This window comes from Oryctolagus cuniculus, chromosome 7, assembly GCF_964237555.1.
Source record: "Oryctolagus cuniculus chromosome 7, mOryCun1.1, whole genome shotgun sequence".
Taxonomy (NCBI): domain Eukaryota; kingdom Metazoa; phylum Chordata; class Mammalia; order Lagomorpha; family Leporidae; genus Oryctolagus; species Oryctolagus cuniculus.
In genome coordinates, this window is record NC_091438.1 from 141,093,479 (window position 1) to 141,117,124 (window position 23,646).

A 23,646-nucleotide genomic window follows, 5' to 3' on the forward strand; every position below is an offset into this window, starting at 1 on the left:
AATTTCACTATGGTGGTAGGGTAAGGAGGAATCTTCCTTCAGTTCCACATGGAGATTGCTGTTGCTTGGTGACTCTTCCTCCTCACAGCCAAATGTCTTGCAAAAAGAAGATGGTGGTGATGATAAAAACAATGTTGTTGTCATCATCTAACACATAGTGCTTACCTTGTGTCAGATCATGGATCAGCTCTACATCATTAATTCATTTAAGCTCCACAACAACTTTGTCAAATGCTACTAGTGTTATTTCATGCTTAAGAAGCTGAGCTAGAAAAGGCATAACAACTTAATCTAAGCTTACACAGCTAATAAGTGGTGGAACCTCAGTTTAAAATCTCAAGTTTGCTTCCAGAGTCATGCTTTTTTATTTGAAAGACAGAGTTGCAAAGAGAAAAGTCTTCCATCCTATGGTTCATTCCCCAAATGGCTGCAGCAGCCAGAGCTGGGCCAGTCCCAAGCCGGGAGCCAGGAGCTTCTTCCAGTTCTCCCACGCAGGTGCAGGGGCACAAGGACGTGAGCCTTCTTCTGCTTTCCTAAGCCATACCAGAGAGCTGGATTGGAACTGAAGCCGGCACCCATATGGGATGCAGGTGGCAGCTTTACCTGCTACGCCACAGCACCAGCCCAATTATAAGAAATTAGAATTAGAATTAGAATTAGAATTATAAGAAATTCTCTGAAGATTTTTCTGCCTTCACTATCTTCAATTCCTTTCTTCTTGTTCCTTTTCTTTCTCTTTTTTTTTTTTTTTTTTTTTTTAATATTTATTCATTATTTATCTGAAAGAGTTAGAAACATTTCCTAGTTTCACTCCCAAATGGCTACAGTGTCTGGGGCTGGCCAGGCAAAAGCCAGAAGCCTGGAACTTCATCTGGGCATGCCATGTGGGTTCAGGGGCCCAAGCATTTGGGCCATCTACCGCTGCTTTCCCAGGATCCTTAGCAGAGAGCTGGAACAGAGATGGAGCGGCTGGGACACAAAGTGGCACGCACGTGGGATACCATGTTTGCAGTTTAACCTGCCATGCCGCTACACTGGCCCCCAAACTTACTTTGATTTCTTTTTTCCGCAAACTTTTTGAAGTATTCTTATAACCTAACTCATATAATTGTTATATTGTTAAATTAAGGATATAATAATGCCAGCACTGTGGCATTCACATAGTAAGTGTTCTGTATATGTCAGCTACCATTATCATTATGTTTTATTATTATTAGAATATTTAATAATGTAAGTGACCATCAAGTTACTGGACATTTAGGCTTTTCATATGTGTTAATATTATAGATTATGCTGCTATAGGACCCCTGTTGTAGTACAACAGGTTAGGCTACAGCTTGTGATGCCAGCATTGCATATTGGAGTCCTGGCTGCTCTGCTTCCAGTCCAGCTTCCTTCTAATACACCTAGGCAAGCAGTGGATGATGGCCCAAGTATTTGGGCCCCTGCCATCCACATGAGAGACCCCAGTGGAGTTCCTGGCTTCATCCTGGCCTAGCCCTAGCTGTTGCAGGCATCTGGGGACTGAACCAGTGGATGGAAAGTTGACCTTTGTATCTCTTTATTTATGGGGCTGGTGCTGTGGCACAGCTGGTTAAAGCCCTGGCCTGAAGTGCCAGCATCCTATGAGGGTGCCGGTTCAAGACCTGGTTACTCCACTTCCCATCCAGCTCTCTGCTATGGCCTGGGAAAGCAGTACAAGGTGGCCCAAGTCCTTGGGCCCCTGTACCCACGTGGGAAGACCTAGAAGAGGCTCCTGGCTCCCGGTTTTGGATCAGCACAGCTCTGGCTGTTGCGGACAATTGTGGAGTGAACCAGTGGATGGAAGACTCTCTCTCTCTGTCTCTTCTCTCTCTGTGTAACTCTGCCTTTCAAGTAAATAAATAAGTCTTTTTTATTTATCTTTAAAAATATATTTATTTATTTGAAAGGCAGAGTTGCAGAGAGGCAGAGGCAGAAAGAGAGAAAGAAGTCTTCCATCTGCTGATTCACTCCCCAAATGGCCACAGCAGCCAGAGCTGGTCCCATCCAAAGCCAGGAGCCGAGAGCTTCCTCCAGTTCTCCCACATGGGTGCAGGGGCCTAAGAACTTGAGCCATCCTCTGTTGCTTTCCAGGCTATAGCAGAGAGCTGGATCAGAAGTAGAGTAGCCGGTACTGGAACCGGTGCCCATATGGGACGTGGGCACTGCAGGCGGCGTCCTTTCCCACCATGCCACAGTGCTTGCCCCTCAAAATATAAAATTTTTTAAAAATATTTATTTTATTTGAAAGTCAGAATTACACAGAAAGAGAGGTTTTCCATCCACTGGTTCACTCCGCAATTGTCTACAACAGCCAGAACCGCACTGATCCAAAGTCAGGAGCCAGGAGCCTCCTCCAGATCTTCCATGTGGGTGCAGGGGCCCAAGGACTTGGGCCATCTTTCTACCGCTTTCCCAGGGCGTAGCAGAGAGCTGGATTGGAAGTAGAACAGCCAGAACTCGAACTGGCACCCATACGGGATGCTGGTACTGCAGGCAGCAGCTTTACCCACTATGCCATAGTGCTGGCCCCAAAAAATAAATTATTTTTAAGAAATTATGCTCCTATGAATATGTGTTTCCATGAATTAGTTTTCTGTTGTTTTTTTGTTTTGTTTTTGTTTTTTTTGTTTTGTTTTGTTTTGTTTTGTTTTGTTTTTTTAGGTTCCTAGATGATAATTAATGTGTTAACAAATACCAGGATATTTCATGTTTTGGATACAGATTGCCAGATTGTTTTCTGTAGGGCAGTATCAATTAGTACAGTGTTTGAAACCAGGTTCCTGTAGGTGTTTGTCTTCATTTTCGCTACTGTATAACTAAAAAATTTGCTGGAGAGATATGAGGCAATTTTAGAATTTTATTAGAAGATAGTCTTCTAGGGGCCAGTGCCGTGGCACACTGGGTTAATCCTCCATGGCAGCACCGGCATCCCATGTGAGCACTGGTTCTAGTTCAGATTGCTCCTCTTTTAGTCCAGCTCTCTGCTGTGGCCTGGGAAGGCAGTGGAGGGTAGCCCGGATGCTTGGGCCCCTGCATCCACATGGGAGACCTAGAGGAGGCACCTGGCTCCTGGCTTCGGATCGGCACGTCTCCATCTGTTGCGCCCATTTGGGTAATGAACCAATGGAGGGAAGACCTTTCTTTGTCTCTCTCTCTCTCTCATTGTCTGTAATTCTGTCAAATAAATAAATAAAAATCTTAAAAAAGAAAATAGTCTTTTAACCCTATGTAAAAACATTCTGCTTAGGGGCTGGCGCTGTGGTGCAGCGGTTAAAGTCCCAGTCTACAACAGCAGCATTCCATATGGGTGCCAGCTTGTGTCCCAGCTGCTCCACTTCCCATCCATCGCATGGAACGGCAGCAGAGGATGGCCCAAGTGCTTGGGCCCCTGCACCCACATGGAAGGCCCAGAGGAAGCTTCTGGCTCTTAGCTTTGGATTGACCTAGCTGTGGCTGTTGCAACCATTTGGGAAGTCAACCAGCAGATGGAAAACCACTCTCTGTCTCTGCCTTTCTCTGTTAACACCGTCTTTTAAATAAAGAAAATAAATCTTAAAAAAAATAATACTGTGCTTTAGGAGATTAAATTGTCCCTGAATACAGAGGAACAGTTTGTTGTTTAGTTGGTTTTTGAGAGGCAAATATACAAATAGAAAGAGAGGGCCCCCTTCTGGTGGCTCACTCATATGCCCACAACTGGGAGCTGTTAAGAGTTGGGGGAGCAGATCGGCCCCACGGCTCACATGGCTAATCCTCTGCCTGCGGCGCCGGCACCCTGGGTTCTAGTCCCAGTTGGGGCGCCGGATTCTGTCCTGGTTGCTCCTCTTCCAGTCCAGCTCTCTGCTGTGGCCCGGGAAGGCAGTGGAGGATGGCCCAAGTGCTTGGGCCCTGTACCCGCATGGGAGACCAGGAGGAAGCACCTGGCTCCTGGCTTTGAATGGGTGCAGCGTGCCAGCCGTGGCAGCCATTTGGAGGGTGAACCAACGGTAAAGGAAGACCTTTCTCTCTCTCTCACTGTCTAACTCTGCCTGTCAAAAAAAATAAATAAATAAAAGGAGTTAGGGCAGCAAAGCCAGTAACTCAATCCAGATCTCCCACGTGAATAGCCACCCAATTATTGAAGTTATCAACACTGCCTTCCCAAGTCCAGATTAGCAGGAGACTAGAATCAAGAGCTGCAGTCAGGGACTAAACCCACATACTCCTGTGTGGGACACAGGCATCCTAATAGGTACCTCAACCACTAGGCCAGACACCTGCCCCCAGAAGGTACTCTTCATTGTCCTCAGGCCCTCCTGAATTTATTTAGATATACAAAAGAGAGGCTCCTTTTGAATCAGAAATGGACTTACAGAATGTCAGACATGAAAGGGACCTTAAACATCTAGTCCATTAATCTTATTTTATAGATAGTAAAGTAAAACCTGTAAGAGGTTTACTGAATTAGCTGAGACTACATTGTTGATCAGTCAGTGGTAGAGCCAGGATCAAAGCTGTATCTCCAGAGGACTAATAATCGTTCCACTCTGTCTTGTTGCCCGTGTCAGTTAACAAGTATAAAGCATTTACAGGCTTTCCTGTCTTGAGCACTTGGCAAATCACTATACTGCCCTATTGCATTTGGAGCTGCTCATCAAAGAGCCTATTTTTTGTTTACTTCTCAAATAGCACTGGCTATTCGAAGACAGGAGGAACAAACAGGGCATGGGAACTCCTTTTAGAATCTGAGGTGAATGAATTCTGTTTATATTTGTGAGCAAATATGCTGTTCCTGACAGTCTCCTGGGACTTTCTTCCTGGTAACAAGATCGAGGAGTCAGAAAAATGAGAAAGAAGATGGTATGTTTGAGGGCTTGAAGGTTTGGCTGTCCTTTGATGTTATCATCCTGAGCTCTGGTCAGGGTAGTAGTTTATTTGATTTTTTTTTTTTTTTTTTTTTTGACAGGAAGAGTGGACAGTGAGAGAGACAGAGAGAAGGTCTTCCTTTGCCGTTGGTTCACCCTCCAATGGCCGCTGCGGCCGGTGCACCACCCTGATCCGATGGCAGGAGCCAGATACTTATCCTGGTCTCCCATGGGGTGCAGGGCCCAAGCACTTGGGCCATCCTCCACTGCCTTCCCGGGCCACAGCAGAGAGCTGGCCTGGAAGAGGAGCACCGGCTATTTGATAATTTTTGTTAACTAGTGGTTTAGGGCTAGTGCAGGTCTTCACTGATTTCCTATGCTCTGTTCTCATCCTTTGAATTATCTTGCTCAGAAGCATCTTTCCAGAATGCAAATCTGACTAACTCATTCCCCTACTCTGAATCCTTTGGTTCCCCTATGAAATGATACCAAGCCAGGATTTCAGAATGTTTCGTGAAGGGGCTGGCGCTGTGGTATAGCTGGTAAAGCCTCTGCCTGCAGTGCCGGCATCCCATACAGGCTCCGGTCCTGGCTGTTCCACTTCCAATCCAGCTCTCTGCTATGGCCTAGGAAAGCAGCAGAAGATGACCCAAGTCCTTGGGCGCCTGCACCTGCGTGGGAGACCTGAAAGAAGCTCCAGGCTCCTGGCTTTGGATTGGCGCAGCTCCAGCCATTGTGACCATTTGGGGAGTGAACCAGCTTATGGAAGACTCTCTCTCTTTATCTCTCTCTGCCTCTCTAACTGTGCCTTCCAAAATAAACAAACAAATCTTGTGAGCTGCTCTCTGTGCCTAATTCCCTACAGTCCAGCAGTTTTGCCATTTTGGCTCTACTTTTGCACATTACCTTCACCTGGAAATACCCTCGACTGTGTATGTCTTCTGTAGTGCAGCTCCTGCTCAGGTGCTTTATTCTCTCCGGAAGCTTCCTTTTCTTGCTCTCATCCCTGTTCCACAAGGGAGGCAGGCAGTCCCTCTTTGCTCTCTTCCACTGCTGCTGGTGCAGCCTCTCTCACTTGTTTGCATGCCTGTGTTTCCTGCTCGACTGTACGCTCCTGTGGAGCAGGGACTCTGTTTTTCACCTACAGCAGTATTTACCACTAATGTATACCCAAATGTTCTATGAATGACTGATTAGGAGGTTTGCAAACATGTTTCCTTAGATTAGTACCATACTCTTTTCCATGGCAAACTTTGGAAATATTTTGACCCTACACAAACAAGTTGTGCAGGCCTCAAGGAGGAAAGTCTGGAAATAGCACACAAGTGCTGTGAGAGGTTGCATAGTGCATTCTCTCCTGGTTGTTACTAAGCTAAAGGCTTTGGCAGTGCCTGCCCTAAAGGGAGGAATAGTGGCTTGAACAAAATGTCAGCCATTTCAAGCTTTCCTGGTTACTGAGGCAGCAAACATTCTGACACAAAATGAATGTATATAAAGTATGTTCGGCTCCACACATGAATGAGTTATTGATGGAGAAAGTGGACTTGTGTATTGCTCTAGTGTACAATACCTAACTCATTTCTGAATGAGGGAAGGTGCTTTGCTATAAGGAATAGCAAGAATTTTATTCTCCTATGAAGACTACATAGCAATGTTAAATAAAATTTGGAAGAAATTTTGTATAAAACCATTGACCTTAACACAATTGCTGTTCTTTTTCCATGTGACATCCAGACTATTTCTGTCGGTCTTAATATTTATTTTATATAGTTGCAGTAAATGTAAATATAGTGCTTTGTATTTTCCTTTTTGCTTAATATCTTATTATGTAAATATTTTTACATTCAGGCTCCAGAGATTTTTTTTTTAGGAACTGCTTAATAATAGCTACCAATTATTGCAGTCCTGCCATGTGCCAGTCCTATGCTGAGCACTCTCATTTGTACATCTTTACAGCAGTCGAAAGAAGTAGATACTATAATCTCTGTTTTCCCAAACAGGCTTAGAAAGATTTAGTGGCCCAATAAACTCCAGTTCCTTCTGACCCTGAATCTCCATTGTTTCCACTATGCCATCCTGTCTCCTGTAAGAGAACTCTCCAGTGTGCTTGTGAACTATAATTTAATAAACCATCTGTTTTTATATTTGACATTTAGATTATTTCCAGTTAAACAGTTTATCTTACCTTGCCTATACAGGCAATAGTGAGTCTGCATTTTTTTAAAGTAAATACACTTTTCCAAACTGTATTTATATGTGTTTGTATGTATGTTATATGTGTGTGTGCGTGCGCATGTGCGTACATATTATAACGTTAAATAAAAATTAAGCATCTGTTTTTGTATATTGTTTTGTTACATGTAATGGCGATGCTTTCAAATTACAATGTTACTTGTTTTTATGTAGTTCTGATAGTTCCCTTTTATTTCTTAATTTTTATGTGATTTAATTTTGTTTGAAAGAGACAGAAAAAGATTTTCCATCTGCTGATTCACTCCCCAGATAGCCATAACAACCAAGGCTGTGCCAGACCAAAGCCAGGATCCCAGAACTCAAACTAAGTCTCCCACATAGGTGGCAAGGACCAAAGTACGTAAACCATCATCTGCTGCTTCTCAGGCCACTCATTAGCAGGAAACTGGATCTGAAACAGGGGAGCCGTGACACTAACCAGGCACTTCTACATCAGATGAGTCCCAGGAAGCGTCTTAACCGCTATGCCACTATTAACTGGTGGCTGATAATCACAGTTTAAATGTTTTAAATGACATTTAATTTTTTCACTAATGCCCAGTACATTTTGTTGTGATCTGGAAATAACTTCCATGGGGTGTACATTGCATAGTGGTTAAGACATCACTAGGTGTGCTCGCATCCGGTTCTCAGAGTACCTGGGTTTGAGTCCCAGCTCTACTTGACTGTTAACTTCCTGCAGATATGCCCCCCTGAGAATCAACAGCTGATAACCAAAATCCTTGGGTTCCTGCCACCCTCATGGGAGACCCTGATGGAGGGTCCTAGCCTAGCCCTAGCAGGCAATTGGGGACTGAAGAAGCAGATAGAATATCTCTTTTGGCCTCTCTCTCTCTTTCTGTGCTTTCCAAATAAATTTTTAAAATACTTCTTGAAGAACCTCTATAAATTTTGTTGTTGTTAAACTTTATCTTAGTATATGACATTTAAGCAAACATAGTAACTTTGACTTTTTTAGGAAAATGCAAGTTCTTTTCTTTTTAACAGAAATCCTATATTTTGTGGTAAAGTAATATGTGGCCCAGAGCCAGATTTCCCAGGCCATTGACTCTTGCGTAATAATGTTTCTTTACTATTTTTCAGCTTGATTTCTAGGAGCACCTTTTTGTTTTTGCAGGTCTGGGACCTACGCCAAAACAAGCTAACCTACACCATGAGAGGCCATGCAGATTCAGTGACTGGGTTAAGTTTAAGTTCTGAAGGCTCTTATCTCTTGTCCAATGCAATGGACAATACAGGTAACTTTGCAGAGGAAAGCTCTCCCAATGCCCAATCATTGTCACTGTGAATAAAGTAACATTGAGTGCTAGAAATGTGTACTGGGATGAAGGAAGAGTCCAAGGAACAAGTCAAGAACGGCTCTCGTATTCTACTAGGCAGTTAGGAGAAGACACTGTAAAGGGAAAAATTACAGACTATATGGTCAAGAATCTGGGACTCTGGGCCCCGATCTGCCATCTAGTCCCTGAATAGTAACTTGCACACAATGTTTCTCCTCTCTGAGCATCAGTTTCTACAATGATGAAATTATAGGACCAGACTTGCCTTTTTAAGGTCCATTTCAGCTTGATACACAGTGAATCCATGCAGGTTACAAGAAACTCTAGTGATTAGTTAATATGGAAGATGAGAATCCAGTGGTCCATTCAAGGCATTTCACAAGCATTTTCAGAGAGTACCAAACTTGGGGGATCAATAGACCTATTGTGTTTTCTGCCAATGTATCTTCCCTCCCTAATAATACTGAAGTGAGAAGAGGTCCTCATTAAAACATCTCAGTGTTCTAGATTTATACAAACACATATTCTTGCCCATTCTCTATTTGTTATTATTAAGGTTTTTTTCCTTCTTTGTTTATTTGAAAGGCAAAGCAACACAGAGAAAGGGAGGGAGAGATCTTCTATCCACTGCTTCACTTCCCAAATGACCTCAATAGCCAGGGCTGGGCCAGACCAGAGCCAGGAGCCAGAAACTTCATCCTGGCCTCCCACATGGGTGGCAGAAGCCCAAGCACTATCTTTTAATTCCATTTTTTCATGAACTTTATGCAGTGTTCTTGCATAGTTAATATTGGGAGAGTTTGGAAATGCCCCGATACAGAAATTCACAGGCTTATCAGGAACTAAAATGCATTCACTGGCATTTCTTATCAAAAACAGTACCTGGGAATGGACATTCGGCCCAGTGATTAAGACACCACTTGGGATGCCTGCATTCCTTATCAGGGTACCTGAGTTCACATCCTGGCTGCGAATTCTAGCCTCCTGCTAGATGCATGCCCTGGGAGCCAGCAGGTCATGCTTCCAGTGGTTTGGTCCCTGCCACCCTCGTGGGAGACCTTGATTGAGTTCAGGCTTCTGTCTTTTGCTTGGCTGGGCCCCCTCTGTTGGGAGCATTTAGGGAGTAAACCTATAGATGAAAGATTCGCCCTCGCCCTCGCCCTCTCCCTCTCCCTCTCTCTCTCTCTCTCTCTCCCCCTCATTTCAAATAAATCACAGTAAGTAAAAAAAAATGTTTAAAAGAAGAGTACCAGACACTCCATGGGTACTCAAATTCATTGCATCAACATCTTTACTTTCTTATTATGATTAAGAAATTTTCTGTTTATTACCTCCAATTCTTAGAACCTTATTGTCTTATTTGAACCTTAAAATGGGCTTCTAAGAAAAGACAAATAGGCCAGCACCGTGGTGCAGTACATTAAGCCTCTGCCTTTAATTCCAGGATCCTATATCAGAGCTCAGGTTCAAGTCTCAGCTTCTCTACTTCCAATCCAGCTTCTTACTGATGTGCTTGGGAAAGCTGGGGAGATGGTCCAGGTACTTGGACCTCTGCTACCCATGGAGGAGACTCAGATAAAGTCCCAGGTTCCTGTCTTTGGCCTGACACAGCATTGGTCATTGCAGCCATTTGGGCAGTTAACCAGCAGATAGATCTCTTCTGTCTCCTTCACTCTGCCTTTTAAATAAATAAATCTTTTTAAAAAGATGTAGCATTTCTCTTTCCTATCCTGTTGTCTTTCCTCTGTGTCCTTAACCCCAGCTAATGGGACTTGGATACATTGATTCCCCTACAAAAGGAAAAAAGCCTTAACAGGTAGCACGCCTCCTGTTGGAACTTCTCCAGTCAGGAAACACATCTGTCACTGGCATGAAACTGTCCCAGTGGGTTCTCAGGAGTCCTCTGGCTGACAGTTGTTTTGTGGTTTGGATTTGTTTCGTAGTGCGGGTCTGGGACGTCCGGCCTTTTGCCCCCAAAGAGAGGTGTGTGAAGATATTTCAAGGAAACGTGCACAACTTTGAAAAGGTGAGTTCTGCATGACAAAACAGTTTTATTGTCCATTTGGTTCTAAGAAACATTTCAGGTGATACTAAATACAGAGAGGAGTAGCTCTGCTCAGAGTCGGCTGTGTTCCAGTAATGTTCTTCAGCAGAGGACATCTTGCTGGCAGTGAAACACATAGAGGCGAGGTGTAGAAGGTTGTGAGGACTTTTCAGTGTAGTCCACTTTTGGGCTTTTTTTTTTTTTTTTTTTTTTTTTTTTTTTTTTTGGTAAGATGTATTTATTTGTTTGAAAGTTACAGAGAGGCAGAGAGAGCGGTCTTCCCGCCCACTGGTTCACTCCCCAAATGGCTGCAATGGCTGGAGCTGGGCCAGTCCAAAGCTAGGAGCCAGAAGCTTCTTCTGGGTCTCCCACACAGTTGCAGGGGCCCAAGGACTTGGGCCTCTCTCTGCCACTTTCCCAGGCCATAGTAGAGAGCTGGATTGGAAGTGGAGCAGCCAGTACTTGAACCAGTGCACGTGTGTGATGCTGTCATTACAGGCAGTGGCTTTGCCTGCTACACCACAGCACCGGCCCCACCCTTAAACTTAATAATTCCACCCTTAGACTTGTGTTCCTTATAATTCCTTAGACTTATAACTCTCACAGATCAATACTTCATATGAGATCCAGGCTCCATGACTATTACCCAGATGGTCTCCCTCAGCCTCCCAGTGACCATCTGTTAGAGCCTTGAGAGAGTGTCCCTCTCTAAGCTCCATGGCCTGGATTCTGAGAGCCAGAAAATTTTCTCAGACCTTCCAATTCTGAGATCAGGTATGTTGAAACCAGCTTTTCCTCACATTTAATTTGTTTGTAGAGATGATTTTTCTTTTGAGAGCTCATTGAGATTTACTTTAGTTTTATAAATGAAATCTGTTGGGTTGGATTTTTTTTAATTTTTCTTCAAGGTAAACCAAAAACAATTTTTAATGAGGATCAGGATAAGGAACATCTCCATTTGTGAGCAGAACAAAATTTTATTGCCAGATCCAATCTAATTAGCAATTGATTAAGCATTTTCTACAGTTAATTTTTATGTGATATAAAATAAAGTGTACTGTTTTGGACCACAGAGTATAATTGCTGATCATTTTTGTAGAGAGAATAAAACTACCTCAGAAATTTAGTCTCAGTGATTCTCTAATCTAGCAAAGAGAAGTTTGGTACATGACTATCTAGTAGATTCCTGTTTATTGATCATTACAGAATCTTCTGAGATGTTCTTGGTCACCTGATGGAAGCAAAATAGCAGCTGGCTCAGCTGACAGGTAAGGGTCACTGTGTGTGAGGTGAAGAACGATGTAGCTTGCAGGTCTTCTCATGTTTAATACATGAGGTGCGTATTCAGAGCTGAAGCAGAGGTATAGCGTACTCAGAGATGGGAACTGTATGCAGAAAAGGGGATTTTAAAAACCATGTTGGCCAAGCATCATGTCTGTCCTCTTTTAAAACATTTTAGACCTACTGGATCAACAATTTCTTTGATTCTATTGGATTCCCTTTACCATCAAAGTAAAATTCAGACTCATAATTAGTCTCCCTCGTCTGATCTTCTGCCATGCTCAGTTCATTCAAATACACATCCCCCGCCATCACACAAGTGCTTCACTCGGGGAACTCTCCTTATGCTAACTTCCTTCTGCATCCTCGCTGCCAGCTTCTCATAGCCCCTCTTCTCTATTATCCAAACTCTCATCTCTAGTAAACCACCTCTGTGTTACATCTATAACTTTCCCTAGCCTTCTCTCTCCCTTACCTCTTAGGCATAAGTAATTACTCTTTGGTGTAGTCACACTTCATACACCAAATCTTTATTTATATTAATTACATCTTAGAGTCCAACATACTGGACACCTGTAGGTCTCAGTCATTTCTGTGAACCCAGGGCAGTGTTTAATAGTGCTTGAGCTGTTCTTCAAATTTATTTTATTTGTTTAATTGAGAGAAAGAGTTACAGACAGTAAGAGGGAGAGAGAGAGAGGTCTTCCATCCGCTGGTTCACTCCCCAAATGGCTGCAACAACCGGATCTGGGCCAATCCAAAGCCAGGAACCAGGGGCTTCTTCCAGGTCTCCCTCATGGGTACAGGGGCACAAGCACTTGGGCCATCTTCTATTGCTTTCCCAGACCACAGCAGAGAGGTGGATCAGAAGAGGAGCAGCTGGCGCCACAGGTGGAGGATTAATCTGTGCCACAGCACCAGCCCCACTGCTTAAGCTATCCTAAGCACTTAGTGGATATTACAGGAATAAATTCCTCGCTCATGGCTGCTGGTCAGATTCTGGGCATTTTCCAGTCATCTGCGGAATTAATAGACTGGAGTTTTCTTAAATGTGATTTTAAACTGACTCAGGCATCACATGCTGAATGAGAAACAATGAGAATCTGTCAGACGCTGCTGTATTTGGTTTGTCTTTAGTGACCCTTACTTGGGAGGGAATCAGGTTGAACAGGGATGTCTAAATGCCAACATTGATGGGCCACACTTGTAGGTGGTAAAAAGAATGATAAGACCTTTTGATGGAGGATTGTGGGTTCGGCTCCCATTAAGACATGTCTTTACCCTTTTAAACCCATTCTTGTCTTCTTTAGATATTCTCTTCCTGCCTTTCTTGAGCTAGCCAGGGCCTTTGGAATGCTCCAGGGCTTTCTGCCTTTTGGGGCCCTAGCACTGCCACAGAGAGGCTTTGCTGTGGTCTGCCTCTGTCTTGTTTGCAAATATGCTAAACATACTTGAAAATTTCAGAAAACCCCCACCCCTTTATTCTTCCAGACAGTATTCAGGTATTTTCTGGGAGAAGACAGAGTCCACGTGAAGCTCTGCCAAATTGATGGTTTCAGTCCGGGTGGTTAGAGAGCTGCCTTGAAGAGGGAAGCTGAAGGGATTTTCAGTTGTCAAATAACAGAAGACCTTAAGAAACAGACTTGCATTCATTGAAGTATTTCATATAATTTTCAGCAGAAATAGTGTATCTTTCCTATGTAATTATTTAAATTATATTCACATAAGCATTTTTTTTTTCTGAAAACAGTTTGTTTCTGAAGTTGACGATTTCTGATTTGCAGTTTCCCCTCTTGCCTTTGTCCCTCCCCGACTTCTTTAAACTTAGGTGTGGAAGCATGACTCTGGTCTGAGGAATGCCTGCCCCACTCTGTCCCCCTGCTGGGCTGGCCAGGTTTCACAGGCTGCCTCACCGCTTAGCCCCAACTCAGCAAGCAGTTCTGCTGTGTAAGGACCCTAGTTCCTGCTGAATGTTGCCAACCAAAGTAAAGAGAGGAGAAGGAACCCCTCTAAATTTAGCATCTAAGTCACATCCATCAAGGGTGAGGGCTTGGAGATCTGGGGTTCTGCAGTCTGAAGTGCCAGGGAAGCCTGCCTCTCCTCCTCAGAAACCTGCTGTTCAGCTTGGCCTGGATTTGGCACATTTCTCCTTTCCACTCAGACATCATCTCCTTGTTCACACTCGAAACTCTTGACAGTCCTATCAAGGATTATGGAAAAGTTGTCCAGTCTTGACCAAGAAGGATTGATTGAGCCTATGGACTTAATGTGATTCTGTTTTGATATAAATGTCCTAACAATAACAATAGCTATCATTAATTCTCTGTGCTAGAAACTTTACATAAATGACCTTATTTTTCTCACCAAAGCTATGAGATTGATATTTTCTACATGATTTTTATTAAGGAAAGAATCTTGGAGATAGTAACGTCTAAGGTTACTTAGTAAGTAGCTGCACGGAGACATGAGTCAGGTCCTTGGGACTCCAGAGCTCATTTTCTCATTTGCTCTCTTGTTCTCTCTCTGCCTTAAAAAAAAGTTTTTGCATATGGACCAAAATTGTTATTTTGGGTAAGAACTCACCATTTTATAATTGTGTAGTGGTGAGCTATTGATTGAATAAATATGTAAATAATTTTTTGAAGATTTGTTTGTTTATTTGAAAGAGTTACAGAGAGAAAGGGAGAGACAAAAAGAGTTTCCATCTGATGGTTCACTCCCCAAATGACCACAACAGCCAGGGCTGGCAAGGCTGAAGCCAGAACTCCATCTGGGTCTCCTACATAGGTAGCAAGGGCCCAAGTACTTGAGCCATCATCTGTTGCTTTCCCAGGCACATTAGTGGAGCTCGACAAGAAATGGAGAAATGGAGGCCTTGAACCAGCATTGATATAGAATGGCAGCATTCCAAGCAACAACTTAACCTGCTGTGCCACAATACCAGTTCCATAAAAACTTTAATAGCTGCATGAAAATGACCACTCCTTTTAATTTTTAAACTTATTTATCATATTTAAAAGACAGAGCTTCCATATGCTGGTTCATTCCCCAGATGTCTACAACACCCAAGGTTGGGCCAAGCTGAAGCCAGGAGACTCAAACCCAATCCAGGTCTCCCACGTGGGAGGCAGGGAGCCAACGACTTGAGCCATCATCTGCTGCCTCCCTGGGTACATTTTAGCAGGAATCTGGAATGGAGAACAGAACCAAAACTCGAACCCAGGCACTTCAATGTGGGATGCGGACATTCCAGGTGGTCAAAGAGTGACTAAACTGCTGAGCCAAAACCCACCCCTACCACCTCTCTTACTTTACCAGTAGAATACTTTGGCATAGTCACATGGAAGTGTTAACTTTTACCCTTTAGCTAAAATGACTCAGGCAAATTTCAAAGTCATACGAAGTTTTTTTTTTTTAACTCTACCACTGATGAACTATGTCATATCTGAAAAGTCACTGTACCCTAGTTTTCTTGTCTATAAAATGAGGAGTTTAGGGCCAGCGCTGCAGCTCAACAGGCTAATCCTCCGCCTGCAGCTCCAGCACCCCAGGTTCTAGTCCTGGTTGGGGCGCCGGTTCTGTCCCAGTTGCCCCTCTTCCAGTCCAGCTCTCTGCTGTGGCCCAGGAGTGCAGTGGAGGATGGCCCAAGTCCTTGGGCCCTGCACCCGCATGGGAGACCAGGAGGAGACGCCTGGCTCCTGGCTCCGGATCGCCGCAGCACCCTGGCCACAACACGCTGGCCATAGCGGCCACTTGCGGGGGTGAGCCAACGGAAAAAGGAAGACCTTTCTCCTCTCTGTCTCTCTCTCACTGCTCACTGTCTAACTCTTCCTGTCAAAAAAAAAAAAAAAAATGAGTTTAGCTGATTTTGGTTGGCCTCTTCCCATTCTAGAATATCCCTAGAATTCAGTATTCTTTCTGCCTATGAATTCACTGCAAGTGACTGGGTTATTTGTATATTGTAAAGGCTTCCTGTACCTTCTCTGGGCTCTGTTTAAATACAGTACTAGAATTTGAATACAATACTAAGAAATTAGCTGTAGGTATAATCTAGATTCTCAGCATGCCATGAGTTGGGCTAATGAGTTTAACACGTTCCTGGATGATTATGAGATGAACTATAGCCAATTACACTAGATACTCTTTGAAGTAGGTTTTTGTGTGGGGTCTGCGAGAATACCTGTTTCTTTTTCCTCTCCATGGTCTTTGCCATTTCAGATGTGTATGTTTAGACATACCAATGATGCTTATATTTTTAACTATTCTTGTTTTTCTGCTCAGTTGCTCAAGGTCCATGTCTTATAAACTCTGTATTCCTAGTTTCAAAAGACTAAAACACAGTTAAGTAAATATGGGGCAAATTAATAGTTTTTGCTCAAGTGTCCCTTAAAAAGCCATGCCTTTGAGTTTGACATTGTGGCACAACAGGTTAAGCCCCGACCTGAATCACCCACATCCCATATTGGAGTTCAAGCCCCAGCTGCTCCACTTCCAGTCCAGTTACTGGGAATGCAGGGCATGATGGCCCAAGTACTTGGGTTCCTGCTACCCACATAGGAACTCAGATGGAATTCCTGGCTCCTGACTTTGGCCTGGACTTCCCCCTACCACCAGTTGTGGCAGGTATTTGGGGAGTGAACTAGCGTATGGAAGATCAGTCTCTGTCTGTCTCTCAAATAAATAATGAATTTTCCAGTAAATAAATGAATGAATCTTTAAAAAATAAAAATAAAAAGGCCGTGTGTACTCCTCACTCTGGGAAACGTTATCCTTGCTGTTTATGATCCCTTGCAGGTTTGTGTATGTGTGGGATACCACGAGCAGGAGAATACTGTATAAGCTGCCTGGCCATGCTGGCTCCATCAATGAAGTGGCTTTCCATCCCGACGAGCCCATCAGTAAGTCTGTCCTAAAAACTGGGAAGGGGTCCTGAGGCAGTCTCCCACAGAGGGGCCTCAGGAGTACAGAGGTGGAAGTGGAAAGCTGCTTATAGGCATTTCACGCAGTCTTCATGGGTATCAGTGACAGGCTCGCCATTTTGTCTTAAGTGGTGAGGGTAAGAGCAATGTTCCATTTTGTTGATCTCAAATCGATCCAGTCCTTTTATTTCCAGATTTTTGCATTTTCTTAAAGTCTATGCCTCAGTGGTATATTTGGATGAAAAAAATAATATTTCTTAAGATTTAGACATAAGTTGCAACTTAAATTTTATTGGCTATCTAAATGGAACAATGAGCCTTGAATTTAAGAAGGTAAGTGTCCCAAGTGAGGGTGTAAATATTCATTATAACAAGCAGAAGCACATTTACAAAACAACTGACAGCAGTTCCTCTCTTACAGTGTGATTGGGGAGCTCTTTCTCCTGGGGCTGACTGACAAGGGGCATCAGGACTTAGAGCCTGATAATATATTTCCCACAGCACTGTCATCCTCATGATTTTCAGAAGACTTGGACTGAAAACCAGGCTACAGTTTCCTGTGGGTGCTGTGTAGGAGGGGAGTTCAAGCTGAATCCAATTGCTCTTCTGTCCCAGAATTGACTCTCGACACAAGAGCCCTTGAGCACCAGGTCTGCTTGAGCCTTCATAATTTCCAGTTATCTTCTCTGTTCCTTTTACCTTAGTTCTGTCGGCATCCAGTGACAAGAGACTGTACATGGGGGAGATCCAGTGAAGATGCGGAGCGGAAGACACCGAGGCTGCTTGTCCTCCGTCTGCGTGAGCGGCACCACGTTGTGCCCAGGCCGGCACCGCCCCCGGATGACCATTACTAGCAAGAAGCAGGGAGCAGTGGCCATCCTCCAGCAGCCACTGTGTCCCATGTCACCAGGATGGTTGAGGAGGCTCCTTGTGGCCTCCAGACCATCTGCCAGATTTCAGGGACTGGTTTTCTTGTTTGTTTTTCACTCTTTTTTTATATTTTAAATAATATCTCTTCAAAGGGACAAATATTGATTGGTTTGTAGTTTCCTGTTTTCTAATCCAGGCTGAAGACAGGGAATGTGACTGAAATTTGTTGATTGGGTTTTGTTTTGTCTTAATTCAGTAACTGGCGTGTGTGATATTTGCTTCCTGTGTTTCTCTGAGTCATTTTGTATTAAAAGCCAAATAGATGCCTTTTTTACAAGAGCCATGTGGATTGCCTTTATTGCTGTCTGAGTCTTCAGAGCAAAGTGTGGTGTGGCCATGGGATATAATCCATTTGAACTTCGGAGAAGCTGTTTACTGAGGATGTCCCGCTTTTCTGTGTTTCTAGGTTTACTCCCCTGAAAATGACAAGCAGAGAATAGTTAGTTAGTTTTAAAGTTTTATTTATTTGAAAGGCAGAAATAGAGATCTTCATCCACTGATTCACTCCTCAAATGACCGCAATGGCTGGAGCTGGGCCAGACCGGAGCCAGGAGCCAGGAGCTTCATCCAGATCTCCCACGTGGGGGCCGGGGCCCAAAAACCTGGGCCATTTTCCACTGCTTTCCCAGGCACATCAGCAGGGAGTTGGATCGGAAGTGGAGCAACTAGGACTCTAACCAGTGCCCATATCAGATGCCGGCACTAAAGCCAGAGGCTTAACCTTCACCACAGCTCTGGCCCCAGAATAATGATTTATTAGTAACAAATATTTTTTTCCTACTGGAAGCAGAACACTGAAGAGAGGTGAAAGAACGTGATTCTTGATTGCACACAATCTTTTAACGGGCAAGGTCTTTTCAACGCTTCTCTTGACAAGCACTTTTCTGCCAAAGATAATATTTATTTGATGCCCTATGCTCAGATTTCTTAAAGTGGGTATATTAAATTACCTTGGCCAGAATGCTACAAAAAAAGCAACTCGTGGGGAGCCAGCTGCCACCTACAATGTGGGCATCATACATGAATGTCCCACTTCTGATCCAGCTGCCTGCTAATGTGCCTGGGAAAGCGGTGGAAGGTGGCCCAAGTGTTTCAGCCTCTACCCACATGGGAGACCTGGATGCAGTTCCAGGTTCCTGGCTTCGGCCTGGCCATTGTGGCCATTTGGGGAGTAAACCAGAAGATGGAAGATTCTCTGTCTCTGTCTTTAACTCTGCCTTTCAAATAAATCTTTTTTTAAAAAATCAACTTATGGAAAATTAATGCCGGCACCATGGCTCAATAGGCTAATCCTCCGCCTTGCAGCGCCAGCACACCGGGTTCTAGTCCCGGTCAGGGTGCCAGATTCTGTCCCGGTTGCCCCTCTTCCAGGCCAGCTCTCTGCTATGGCCCAGGAGTGCAGTGGAGGATGGCCCAGGTCCTTGGGCCTTGCACACGCATGGAGAAGCACCTGGCTCCTGGCTTCGGATCAGCGCAGTGCACCGGCCGCAGCGCGCTGGCCGCGGCGGCCATTGGAGGGTGAACCAACGTCAAAAGAAGACCTTTCTCTCTGTCTCTCTCTCTCACTGTCCACTCTGCCTGTCAAAAAAAAAAAAAATTAATGGATGGAACTTGGCCATGACATGAAATTGGTTTTATTATATGTCTTTTATTACACTCACAAGTACGTTAAGAGAAATGCTGTTGAGTCAGGTGTTTGACTTGACAGGGCGCTGGTTGGGAGACCTGTGTCTAGTTGGTGCATGAGTTCAGTGCCCAGCTCTGCTCTTGACCCCAGTTCCCTATTGGTGGACTCTGGGAGGCAGTAATGATGGTTTGTGTGATTGGGTTTCTGCCACCACTGTAGGAGACCTCAGCTGAATTCTGGGCTCCCAGTATGAGGAGTGAGCCAATATGAGAACACTCTGCTATTGCCCCTCAAACTTTTAAAAGGGGTGGGGATGGATCTCTCTCTGCCAAAAAAGGAAAAATATGCTACTAGGTGCCTTCTACCACTTAAATAGGTTACTGTCTCCTGGATGCCTAGGTAACTGCCAAGCACACAGACAGAAATTATGAATCCCATCTGTCACAAGGAAGTAGAATGTTTTTTCTGTGTCTACTGTTAGAACAAAGAGGTCTTGGCCGGCGCCGCGGCTCACTAGGCTAATCCTCCGCCTTGCGGCGCTGGCACACCGGGTTCTAGTCCCAGTCGGGGCGCCGGATTCTGTCCCAGTTGCCCCTCTTCCAGGCCAGCTCTCTGCTGTGGCCAGGGAGTGCAGTGGAGGATGGCCCAGGTGCTTGGGCCCTGCACCCATATGGGAAATCAGGAGAAGTCCCTGGCTCCTGCCATCGGATCAGCGTGGTACGCCGGCCGCAGCAGCCATTGGAGGGTGAACCAACAGCAAAGGAAGACCTTTCTCTCTGTCTCTCTCTGTCCACTCTGCCTGTAAAAAAAAAAAAAAAAGAACAAAGAGGTCTTCACGGTTCCAACCTGTTCTGAGCATGTTTGGTTTTATACTTTCAACTCACCTGAATCATCTATAAGGGTTCTTCAGAAACTAAATAGAAAATTAAAACAAAAGGTGAGTTTATTTTGATGCAAAAAAATTTTTTTTGAAGGGCCAGTGCTGTGGCCTGAGTTAAGTTGCTCCTAGCTATACAGATATCCCACATCAGAGTGCCAGTTCAAGTCCTGGCTGCCCCTCTTCCCGTCCAGCTCCCTGCTAATGCGCCTTGGAAATCAGCAGATGGCCCAGGTGCTTGGGCCCCTGCCACCCACATGGGAGACTAGGATGAGTTCCTGGCTCCTGGCTTTGACCGGGCCCAACCCTAGCTGTTGTATTCATCTTAAAAGAGCCCTTTGTACCTTCATAAGTTAGAGGCTGTTTCCCTGAGTTTGGGACATCAACAAACACTCCAACCCTTATTGTGTGGCAGGCGTGAGAGCTGTTGCCAAGGACAGGACTGGTAGAAAAGATCATCTCAAATGAATTACTTTTTTTTTTTTTTTTTAAGTGCACATGCCAAAGATTTATTTAACTCATTAACAAAGGAACCAGCGGGATGGTAAAGCTTGGGAACCAATTACTTTTAATACAGTGAGTGAAGTTTGAATAAAGTGCACTGGAAACGCAGGAGGAAGCGATTTATTGTGCCTGGGAGAGTTGAAGTTTCACAGATTATGTGATTATGCTTAGATGGGGACATGGAGAATGAGTAGGTCTTGCGGAGTAGACAAAAAACCTGTGTGTTCCAAGAAAACAGCAGGCACACGTTTCAGAAATCGGAAGAACTTCAATGATTGGAGAGGGGGAGCCACAAAGGGTAAAGCCACAGGATTCACGCCTGTGCTTCATGTATTGGACCTACAGGCTGAGGTTTCCTGAAGTGTGTTCGAAAGAACCCTCTCCCACATAGGTTGTTAGCTACTTCGGGGTATAATGATCCATGCTCAAATACATTTGGGAGCTTCAGTAAGAACTGGTCTTTTTAACTGCAGGTCTCGCACGGTAAGACCTCCAGAGAGAGCTGACTCAGGTTTCGGCCTGAGCAGTTACCACACGTATGGTTTTGCCCGTAAGCAGGAAAGACTTGGCTAAAGACAGCACAAAAGCTCCAACCCTATCCCAGGTGATTGCCCAAGTACAGTACTTCTGCCTGCCCTCACCTTCCTTGACTTGGGGTAAAACTACAAGGCTTGAACCCTGGCCCTGCGCTTTTAAGAGCCTACCAATCCCTTGGGAAGTTGGCAATGACAGGGAAGAGCTGAGGCCCTGGAGATGGCAGGGACTTCCCTCTTACAGCCTCTTCAGGCCTCCCAAGTGCCGCCTTCAAGAGACTGGGTAGGGGCCGTTGAGAAATGGCACCACTTGGAATTTGAAAAGATTAGAAGCCTCAGCCCTGGGAAGAGAGATTTGAGACTAAAACATCCCCAGAGGGTTCATACTGTAGTTTCACTTTGGGAGAGAGAGAGCGCTCCCGAATGAGTAATGGCATCTCTGGTTTTCAGTTAATTTCTCTTTATGACTTCCACACTCTCCAGCACTTAATATCATTGGCACTTAAAGAGCCAGATTTCATTTTCACTGGATGGCTTTTGTGGGCTGAATGGTCAGGGAGGTGTATTTTCAGGTCATGTTTCCACTTGGCCTCCTTGTTATAATTGTTTTTCCTCTCAGCCTGTAGCCCTAATCCCATCTAGTCCGAATGCCCTGAACAGTTTATTTACAAACTGACCCATCAAAGCATAAGTTGGTGCTGTCTTCCCTTACCTTCCTCCCCTAGCTGTGCAAGGACGGCTGACCCATTTCCAAGTGAGAGAAGCTACTCCCCCGAGACCTTCATAGGCCTGGTTATGCAACGAGGAGTCTTGCAGGTCCCCAGACCTTCTTCTATTCCAAGTGAACATAAATAGTTGCTGGTTTTGAAGACAAAAATTGTGGCCAGTATTGCTGCATATAGGCTAAGCCACTGCTTGCAATGTCGGGAACCCATATCAGAGCGCTGGTTCGAATCCTGGCTGCTCCAATTCCAATCCAGCTCCCTGCTGAGGCAACTTGGAAAGGAGCAGAAGATGGCCAAGTCCTTGGGCCCCGGCCCCGGCCATGGGAGGTCAGAATGGAGTTCAGGCTCCTGCTTCTGCCTAGCCCAGCGCTGGCCATTTGGCCATTAAGGGAGTAAACCAGCAGGTGCAAGATCTCTTTTCTTTCTTTTTGTCTCTCCCTTCAAGAAAATAACTAAATACATGTTTAAAAAGACAAGAATAATACTCAGAGGCTGGGTCCAAACGGCTGGAGAGGACAGGTTAAGGCTCTCGTGAGAGCTGCTGCTTCTCACCTAAACTACGGAGTATTTGCTTCCCGCGGACAAACCTAGAGCCTGCAGCGCGGGTAGGGAAAGAGCGCTGAGCAGTTAGGGCTGCTGGCAGTTCACCCTTCGGGAAAGGCTGTCAGGCCATTTGGGGTAGGGCAAGATTGCTCTTTCTAACGGACTCTGGGCTTGACAGTTGATGTCCCATGACCAAGGGAGGGCCAAACTGAAAGATGACAGCCCCTGTTCCAATGGGACCAAATGAAGCCAAATCTGAATTCTGAGCCTGTCCGCTGGCCAGTTGTGTCTGAGCCCAAGACCATGACGGGCCTTCTCTGAGAGTTCTGCTGGACACCCAGTCTCCCCACATCAAGCCCTGGACCGTACCAAACTCCCCTTTGGTCCGGGCTCGAGACCTGAGCATCTGGATTCAGCTGAAGCTCGGCTTCCACTCCTTTCCTCACTTGACTCTGCTCCTCTAGAGCAGGGGCTCTCAACCTGTGCACCTGCGTCCACCTGGACGTTCGTGCCGAGAAATCAGAGGGATGCTGCCAGCACTCGATGGCAAGAGATGCGATGTGCTCAAAGAACCAGCTGCGCAGTGGGGGGCCCTGCTCTAGAGTGAGGATGATCGAGCGTGGTCGCTAGGCCGGCAGCGTCAGCATCACCTGAGAACTTACCAGAATTGCAGATTCTAGAGCCTTCCAGAGTCAGCAACTCTGGGGCAGGGCTGTGCTCAGCAATCCGTTTTAGCAAGTCTGAGAACCGCTGTTTCACAGGCGTGAGAGTTGTCATCACTGACAACTATCCTGGGGCAAGCCTTTGGCATACTGGTTAAGAAACCACTGGTGGGGGGGGGGGAGGGTAGCAATGTGGCATAGCGGATAAAGCCTCCACCTGCAGTTGCCAGCATCATATATGGGCGCTGATTTGAGTCCCAACTGCTCCACCTTTTTTTTTTTTTTTTGACAGGCAGAGTGGACAGTGAGAGAGAGAGACAGAGAGAAAGGTCTTCCTTTCGCCGTTGGTTCACCCTCCAATGGCCGCCGCGGCCAGCGCATCGCGCTGATCCGAAGCCAGGAGCCAGGTGCTTCTCCTGGTCTCCCATGGGGTGCAGGGCCCAAGCACTTGGGCCATCCTCTACTGCACTCCCGGGCCACAGCAGAGAGCTGGCCTGGAAGAGGGGCAACCGGGACAGAATCCGGTGCCCCGACTGGGACTAGAACCCGGTGTGCCAGCGCCACTAGGCAGAGGATTAGCCTATTGAGCCACGGCGCCAG

General features: G+C 45.3%; 1 protein-coding gene across 1 annotated transcript in view; it reads left to right on the forward strand.

The window, feature by feature from the left end:
- The window catches only part of SNRNP40 (small nuclear ribonucleoprotein U5 subunit 40), a 35,256-nt gene extending 17,402 nt beyond the window's left edge, over window positions 1-17,854 (forward strand). The window contains exons 6-10 of the mRNA XM_002716061.5: window positions 8,239-8,359; window positions 10,345-10,427; window positions 11,652-11,713; window positions 16,521-16,624; window positions 17,350-17,854. Of these exons, the coding sequence (XP_002716107.1) occupies window positions 8,239-8,359; window positions 10,345-10,427; window positions 11,652-11,713; window positions 16,521-16,624; window positions 17,350-17,399 (420 nt within the window). The 3' untranslated portion in view covers window positions 17,400-17,854. The remainder of the gene's footprint in view (window positions 1-8,238; window positions 8,360-10,344; window positions 10,428-11,651; window positions 11,714-16,520; window positions 16,625-17,349) is intronic.
- The last annotated feature ends 5,792 nt before the right edge of the window (window positions 17,855-23,646 follow it).